Here is a 9,113-nt window from a genome sequence, read left to right as displayed (position 1 = left end):
CAGTTTTTAAGTAAACATGCCCCAAAAAATTTGGGGAAAAAATAATAATAACCAAATAATAATAATTACATTAGGGTTTAAAGGACAACCGACACCCATTTCTTTTTTTCCTAACTGACATCAGTATATATACCGTATATCACAGGTGTCAAAGTCAAGGCCCGCGGGCCAAATCCGGCCCGCCACATCATTTTTTTTCGGCCCGCGAAAGCAAATCAAACTTGTTAAATTCCATGATGATTGCTAAAATCTGAGCCAAAATTTCATATTTTTGGATGTCAACCACAATAAAAGTCATTATTCTTGACTTCAGATTTGAAAACGAGTTATTCATTAATTTGCTGTGTGCTCGATATGTAATATTTGAAGGGATTTAAACATTCTAATTGGTTCCCCAAATTCATAACGGCCCTCGAGAGGAAACCATAACGACAATGTGGCCCGCGGCAAAAAATGACTTTGACACCCCTGCTGTATATATTATACAGTATACTAGCTAGCTAGCTAGCTAGCTAGCTAGCTATTTATCTAGCTATCTAGCTAGCTAGCTGTTTATCTAGCTATTTAGCGAACTATTTATCTAGCTACTGTATCTAGCTAGCTATTTATTTAATTAGCTATCTAGCTATCTATCTAGCTCGCTATTTAGCTAGCTAGCTCGCTATTTATCTAGCTAACTCGCTATTTATCAGAATCAGAATCAGAATCATCTTTATTGCCAAGTATGTAGAACACACAAGGAATTTGTTTCCGCTATCTATCTAGCTATCTATCTAGCTATCTATCTAGCTATTTATCTAGCTATCTAGTTAGCTAGCTATATATATATATAGCTAGATAAATAGCGAGCTAGCTAGATAGCTAGATAAATAGCTCGCTAGCTAGATAGCTAGATAAATAGCTCGCTAGCTAGCTAGATAAATAGCTAGCTAGATAGCTAGTAATATAGCTAGATAGCTAGATAAATAGCGAGCTAGATAGATAGCTAGATAGACAATATATTTTCGTTGACATGTCTCAAGGAAATATTTTCTTATAATTCGAATTAGCATTCCAGTAACGCCCCATCCATATTTTTGGGGTCCCGCAGGTGAAAGGCTACTGCTTCCCGGGCGAGCGTCCTTGCGGCAACGAGCAAGGTTGCTACTCAGAACGCCAACGCTGCGACGGATACTGGCACTGCCCGTCCGGTCGGGATGAGGCATCTTGCCCGGCGTGTCCTGACGACGAGTTCCCATGCGGCGGGGACGCAGCGGGTCGCTGCTACCCTCCGTCAGAACGCTGTAACAACCAAAAGAGGTAAATCTACGCCTTGAAAGCTTCCGTTTCTGTTTCTTGTCATCGGTTACTTCCACCGCCATTGCAATCGCAAAAAGGTGCCCTGACGAAAACTACTACGACTGCCAGCGGGGTAAATAGCTAGCTAGACACAGTAGCTAGATAAATAGCTAGAGCGCCACAGTAGCTAGATCAATAGCTAGCTAGATAGCTAGATAAATAGCTAGCTCTCTAGATAGTGTTAGGTTAGAATATTACAAGCTAATATTAGCGTTAACAGTTACTTTTAATCTTTTGATAATTTTGACTAGATAGATAGAGAGCTAGATAGCTAGATAAATAGCTATCTAGACACAGAAGCTAGATAATAGCTAGCTAGACACAGTAGCTAGATAATAGCAGGCTAGAAACAGTAGCTAGATAAATAGCTAGCTAGACACAGTAGCTAGATAAATAGCTCGCGAGATAGCTAGATAAATAGTGAGCTAGCTAGATGGTGTTAGGTTAGAATATTACAAGCTAATATTAGCGTTAACAGTTACTTTTAATCTGTGGACAATTTTGATTAGATAGCTAGATAGACACTGTAGCTAGATAAATAGCTAGCTAGACACTGTAGCTAGATGAATAGCTAGCGAGACACTGTAGCTAGACAAATAGCTCGCGATACACTGTAGCGGGACAAATAGTTAGCGAGACGCTGTCGCTAGACAAATAGCTAGCGAGACACTGTAGCTAGACAAATAGCTAGCGAGACACAGCGGCTAGATAAATAGCTAGCTAGAAACAGTAGCTAGATAAATAGCTAGCTAGACACAGTAGCTAGACAAATAGCTAGCGAGACACAGCGGCTAGATAAATAGCTAGCTAGACACAGTAGCTAGATAAATAGCTAGCTCGCTAGATAGTGTTAGGTTACAATATTACAAGCTAATATTAGCGTTAATAGTTACTTTTAATCTTTTGACAATTTTGACTAGATGGATGGATGGCTGGAGGGACGGACAGAGTAGCTGGACAGACAGACAGAGTAGCTAGCTAGCTAGCTAGCTAGCTAGATAGATAGATAGATAGATAGATAGATAGATAGATAGATAGATAGATAGATAGATAGATAGATAGATAGACACAAAAGCTATCGCTAGCAAGTGTGAGAGAGAGAGCTAGCTCGCTAGCTAGCTAGCTATCTAGCTAGATAGCTATATAAATAGCTCAGAACACTGTCCCAAGCAAAAGAGGTAAATGTACGCCTTGAAAGCTTCCGTTTCCGTGTCTTATCATCGCTTACTTGCACCGCCATTGCAATCGCCAAAAGGTGCCCGGACGGTTCTGACGAAAACAACTGCTACGACTGCCAGCCGGGTAACTTCCACTGCGGCGACAACCTTTGCATTTTCGAGACGTGGCGCTGCGACGGTCAAGAAGACTGTCCGGACGGCAGCGACGAGCGAAACTGCCCCACCGCGGTGCCGCGGAAAGTGATCACGGCGGCGTTAATCGGCAGCCTGGTGTGCGGCCTCTTGTTGGTGGTGGCGCTCGGTTGCGCTTTGAAACTACACGCCCTACGCGGGCGCGACTACAGAGCCTTCGAGACGCAAATGTTGCGCATGGAAGCAGAGTTTGTCCAGAGGGAGGCGCCGCCGTCCTATGGGCAGCTCATCGCGCAGGGACTCATTCCACCTGTGGAAGACTTTCCCGCCTATAACCCCACACAGGTAACTCCTCGGAAGTACAGTGGGACCTTGCCTTATGAACTTAATTGGTTCCCAGACAGTGTGTGTAAGGCGAAAAGTGTGTATCCCAAAAACTAATTTCCCATAGGAAACCATTAAAATGAGAATAATCCGTTCCCAGGTCCCCGTAAAACACAATTTTCTACGTTCTTATTGTCTAAGCCTTAGAACTACACAAAAAATTATGTATAATAAATGTGCTATAGTATTATGATTAAAGAAATAAACTGTACAGTACAATAAAGTCATTTTATTTACCTTTGTGATGGTCATTAATTGCTTGATGGAATGGAGTGTCCGGTTTCCTCAGCATTAAACACATGACGAGGAACATAGGCTTCTTTCGCCATCTTGAGGAATGATCCCTTGTAGATGCTTTCTGTGCGATAATTTTACCTTGTTCCTCACCAGTTTTGGCCCCCGGACCTTAACTTTGACACCTATGATGTAGGAAACTGTAAAAAACAACTCTGTGTGTGTGTGTTAATGATAATAATAACAATAATAATAATAATAATAATAATATAATTTTGAAAAGTGGTATTCATTTATTTATACGTAGATACCGTTAAAATTAGTACATGGATATACACGAGGAAATAAAAAGATGAATGGGTGATCATAAATGAATTTTCATAAATGTAACGTTCGTAAACCGAAAATTTCGTAAGCCAAGGAGTTCGTAAACCGAGGTTTCACTGTACAAGCACAGGCAACTCCATTGGTTCAGTTTTCTAACTACAGTGATACTTCGGTTTACGAACCCCTTGGCTTACGAACTTTTCCGTTTACGAACGTTAAATTTATGAAAATTTTACCTTGGCATACAAATTAATTTTCGGGATACACACGGAGCGCCACAATGTGTCATTAGCGAACGAGCCCTATCTCCTAACAACAATATGGTAGCCGACTGTTTTTGTCCTCTATTCCCCGCCCCCAGTCATTGATTAAAGCTACGCGATTGGTCAAGAATGCAGCAGTGAGGGAAGGTGGTTTAAACATTAAAGAGACAGGCAGACGACAGAGAGTGAGAAATTGGATAGAAAACAGTGAAATTTGGACTCGTTTCAACTTTGATAGTTCAATGGCAGAGTGTAGACTGCAAGGTTAAAATTCCCATCAATCAGGCTCCACAAGTAACCCTCACAAGCCATCTGTACACTTGATGCAAAAAGCTATCAACCCAGCTAAACAGAACACAATTAGCGCTGTATCACAAGTTTCAGCTGTTGTTCAAGCGCTATATGAAGCAATCTGTATTGTTTTCTGTACAGCCACCCCCATTTCAAGCTCCGATAACTCCAGACCCATATAACTTGGGAATTAATGATTTTTTTTCTGATGAAAAAAGAGAGTCTAAGGTTGCCTAAAAAAAAGTCCCATTGAACACATTTTTTCACATCTTCTGGCAGTGAATGAGTTAAATTAATAAAGTCGTGTGATTGGTTTGAGTTCTGTCATTGACGGAAACCATCATTGGCTATGCCTAATCACATGATTCTGGTTGGATCTCCTTCCTCGTTTTCAGGCCTCCTTGTTGCAGAACCTTCGCCTCGCCATGAGTCGACAACTCAGACGTCACACAAGTCGACGCTCGTCCATTTCCTCGTCGTCATCGCGGCGTCGCTTCGGGTACCTTTGGCGCCGCCTATTCCGTCGTGGGACCCGCCCCAGAGGCCACGTCGCGCTTCTGGACCCACCAGCCGGCACCAGGGTCAACCTAGGGCTACACTGCTATCAAACAGCAGGGGGTGACTTGGTTGCTCAGTCTTCACGGGGCCATCCAGAAGGCGCCGACATACTGGAGAACGTATCTGAGAGCCCTGCGTCGCCTTTATCCTACCAATCAGGTGACAGCCCAGAGGGGGCGGAGCTCTCTCCGGACGCGCCCGGTCCAAGTGACGCATCGGCACCGCCCCTTTGTACTGTTCCCCATTCTCGATCCACTCGAAAACTGATTCTGGATCTGGCGCTAAACATGAAAGGGGTCTCGCTTAGACGCTACTCCCCACTCGGGCCTCTTTCGCCAGCGACTGCAGCCTCGCCGCACCCCTTGGGAAGCGTACCCCGATCCTCATCGTCTTCATCGGAAGGCGATAGCGGCGGTGGGGCGGCGGAGATCAGATACAAAGAAAAACGGAAGTGGAGGAAGAAGAGGACAAGGCGCTAAACCACCTGGCAACAAGTGTCCTTGAGGCCCGTGATCCCTTACGTCGAACTGATCGCGAACGCCCAGGAAATAATCGGGAAAAAAAAACAATAAAATGACAATAGCAAGCGAAATGCTAACAAATTGAGATGCCATGACAACCTTTCAGTCACTATCTTGTGCCAACATGCTTTTATTGCAGGCCATCAATGGACAGTTTATTTAATACAATGATACCTCGGTTTACGAACGATTTAGCTAACGAACATTTCACCTTACGAACTTTAAATTAGCGAGAATATAATCTTGGCATACAAACTATTTCTCGGGAAACACACGAAGCGCCACGATGAGTGATGTGTCGTTTGCGAACGAGCCGGTTCTTGGAGATGTATCTCTAAAGTGAACCATCAACGACCATCACAAAGGTCAATAAAACAACTTTATTATACTGTACAGTTTATTTATTTAATTACAATACCTTAGAACATGTATTATACATAAAATAATGTATTTTGTGTGTAGTTTTAAGGCTTATTTAGTTGAAAATTATGTTTTATGGGGACCTAGGAACGGATTATTCTCATTTTAATGGTTTCCTATGGGAAATTAATGTTTGGAATACACACTTTTCACCTTACACACACTTTCTGGCAACCAATTAAGTTTGTAAGCTGAGGTATCACTGTACAACCTTTCTATTATGTTGTTTTATATATTTTACTTTTATTATCACTTTATTTGTGATTCCGAATGATTTTTGAATCAAGTTGAAAGAACTGCACTGTGCCAATTTACACTAGTTAAAAAACAACAATGCTAAAAAAAAAAGTGGAGATGTATGAAATCTGATTGCTTGTTTGCTAGCTAGCAGGCTACTTCTGGGTTCAACCATTTACATTCTGGAATGGGGGGGGGGCTGTTATTTTGTGTCTAAAATGTCAAAACGAGATGTTTAAGACAATTGAACTGTAACCCGACTCAAAATTACAATAGCCAGGGGTGACTTTTGTGTATATCAGCCGCTAATGTGAAGTTAGCCTACTTTTGCTAGCAAACATACAAAATAAAGTAGATCCAGCAAAAATACACATACTGTACTGGACACTTTCTTGTAAATGGGATAAAAAAAATAAGAAGAACTGTGTTTTTTTTTAAAAGTAGTATAGTAAGCAGGCTGAGCTGCCACCTCCATTCAAGAGTTAGCGATAAATGGCTATCTTGTCATCATTCATGATCCAACAGATTGCCTACTTACTAAGAAACCATTTTTACATGTATTGTAAGTGTGCTGTGCGTTTTTGATAAATATCCATTTAATGAGCTTAGATTAGCATTAGCGCCACTGCATTTTACGCACCGGGCCACCATTAGGGATTCCTGTTATGAGCCATGATTTCTTACACATTGTCTCCATTTTAAGCTATTTGCTGAGAAAAGTCATTTATTCAAAATCCCTGACAACCAGCTTAATATACACTTTGTCCTCATTCGTCGGATAATACCATCCCTCGCGTATTATTATTATTATTATTTGCTAACTCTTTGCTATCTATTAGCTATATGGCTAGCTATTTGCTATCTAGCTAGCTATTCACTATCTAACTGACTGGCTATCTAGCTAGGTATCTGTTGGCTATCTATTAGCTAGCTAGCTAGCTTTCTATCTATTTGAGTTACTTCCGAGTTGAGTGAACGCTGGCGCATCTGTCTGCCGCTGCTCACCCACAGAATCACTCATCCTGTGACTAAAGACTGAGAAATGAAATGGATTATTATTATTATTATTATTTTAGGACATGATTAAACTGGTTAGAAAGGATTTTGAAGGAATTCTCAAATGGCTTTTCACACTTTGCCTTGTTTTTTTTTTTTGTTGTATTTTATGTCTGCCTTGCTCATAGAGTAGCTTAGCGATCCCATAAATGCCTTCAATGGTTCTTTTGTCTCCATAAAAGCAGGTAGGAGAGATATCATCTCTCCACTCAGGGGGATGAATGCTTGCTTTGTAATATTAGAAGGAAAGTTATGCTGCATTCACCAAAAACTGGTTAATTATCCTACTTTTTTTCATATCAATGAGATAACCATCATAACACATATCAAAAACATATCCACCGTCTCCTCGTAAATGGCAGGAGAAATAACGTGTTCCAAAGGGGACTTAAATTATTCTGTGATGGTGTTTTGAATTTCAAAAGCACTTTTCACAATATGAATTTTTGGATTTCCCAGTTTTGTGGAATGCAGCACAAACGAACAGACTTGGGATTCCGAAGCAGTTTCGCAAGCAAGTAAATAAACACTGCGATGTTTAGGGAAAATAATGTAAGATGTATATATATTTCTATATTTTAGCTGAAGGAGTAAACGTGTAATTTTCTCATCGGCTTGTTGGATTGTTGTAAAAAAAACTAATTCATGTGCCTGCGGCCAATAAAGTGAGCATTTTACACTTTGAAACTGTTTTTTAAAAAAATCTGTATTTTGAAAAATGTGTTATGAAACAAACTAATTGGGTTCCTGGAATTTAAATTAACACTCAAAAAATTTGTTTTGATTTTTTTTATGCGTGTCAATTAAATTCCCGGTTGTCGTTATGACGCCCCTTTGTCCTTCGATGAGGAAGATAGAACATTGCTGAGACCAACGAAGAAGAAAGTACGAAAACTCGTGGCGTCCCGCGAGAGTTCGTCTTTTCGGCTCCAATCTCACGTATGTATGTCTGAACTCCACTTTGCAAAACATGTCGAACTTCCGTATCTTAATCGTCTAAGAGGGAAAAAAACGTCAACATTTACGCATTTAGCAGCTCAACGGTGAGTCAATTCAAATGCAAATAAGCACCAGTGCTCAGTGTTTACCATACCGCAGGCGCGTGTCCACAACAGGAACGTTTGAAAGAAAACTTTTAAACGAGAAGAACACAGTGTGCTCTGGCTGCGCGCTCCCGGTTTGAAGTTAAATAACTATTACCTTACTGCTTTTTTAAGAACAAGTCTAAACGTAAAAAATAAAAGAAGTCCGGGAGAGAGAAGCCCCGCCCAGCCTGACCCGCACGCAATGATTGACATTTAGAGCCTCGGGTCAAATATATAGCTCATATAATATACACAGTAATATATACAGTCAAACCTCGGTTTTCGAACGTCTCGGTTCTCATCCCATTTGATTTTCAACCAAAAATGTCATATTTTTTATGCCCCGGTATGCAACCGAAATTTGGTTCTCAACCAAACTGAGTGCATCTGAATGCATCACTCGACTAAAAGTTTGTTTTGATAGAATTTTACATATGGCCTACTCTATTATTAAGTTTTTATCCGGTTTATGTGATGAAATGGTTAAAAAGTTGTTTTCTAGACTTTAAACGGATTAAGATTTTTTACATTGATTTTAATGGAAAGTGCAGTTTTGGTTTTTGAACAAATCGGTTTTCGAACAGGTTTCTGAAACGGATTATGGTCGAAAACCTAGTATATAGCTAAAACCTTTCCCTGGATGCTGCTCTTTTTCTTTTTTCTTTGTTTTATTAATTTTTATTTATATTATTTTATTTGCTATATGGCTATCTAGCTTGTTGGTTAACTATCTATTAGCTATGTGTTAGCTAGCTAGCATTCTATCTATTTGAGTTACTTCCGGGTCGAATGAACGCTGGCGCATGTGGCTGGCGCTGCTCACCCGCAGAAAAAACGATTTTATGACTGTAAAGTGACCTTGAGAGATTTGAAAGGCACTTATAAATGAAATGGATTATTATTATTATTATTACTATTATTACTAGTTGACACAAATTCCCAGCAGACAAATCAGCCCATTTCCAACGGACCTTGGGCGCCATCTTGTGCATTTTCTGGGACGCTACCCATCAGTCCTGATGCCTCAAAATGAGACGGAAGGACTTATTTAATTGATTGCAAACATGTATGCTTTCCTCTTCGGAACTA

General features: G+C 40.5%; 2 protein-coding genes across 3 annotated transcripts in view; both read left to right on the top strand.

Moving 5' to 3' along the window:
• Positions 1-7,477, top strand: part of lrp3 (low density lipoprotein receptor-related protein 3) — a 13,593-nt gene extending 6,116 nt beyond the window's left edge. For both annotated transcript variants that reach the window (XM_088991479.1, XM_088991478.1), the window contains exons 5-7: positions 1,091-1,299; positions 2,594-2,993; positions 4,543-7,477. In XM_088991479.1, coding sequence (XP_088847605.1) covers positions 1,091-1,299; positions 2,594-2,993; positions 4,543-5,184 — 1,251 coding nt within the window. In that variant the 3' untranslated portion in view covers positions 5,185-7,477. The remainder of the gene's footprint in view (positions 1-1,090; positions 1,300-2,593; positions 2,994-4,542) is intronic.
• A 466-nt stretch (positions 7,478-7,943) lies between these two features.
• rhpn2 (rhophilin, Rho GTPase binding protein 2) overlaps positions 7,944-9,113 on the top strand; it is a 74,115-nt gene continuing 72,945 nt past the window's right edge. Inside the window, exon 1 of the mRNA XM_088991482.1 lies at positions 7,944-7,982. The gene's annotated coding sequence lies outside the window, so the exon portion shown is untranslated. The remainder of the gene's footprint in view (positions 7,983-9,113) is intronic.

The sequence above is a fragment of the Hippocampus bargibanti genome, linkage group LG03, assembly GCF_051943395.1.
Source record: "Hippocampus bargibanti isolate YZ-2025 linkage group LG03, ASM5194339v1, whole genome shotgun sequence".
NCBI classification, from domain to species: Eukaryota; Metazoa; Chordata; class Actinopteri; order Syngnathiformes; family Syngnathidae; genus Hippocampus; species Hippocampus bargibanti.
This window is presented reverse-complemented; position numbering and strand designations above follow the sequence as displayed.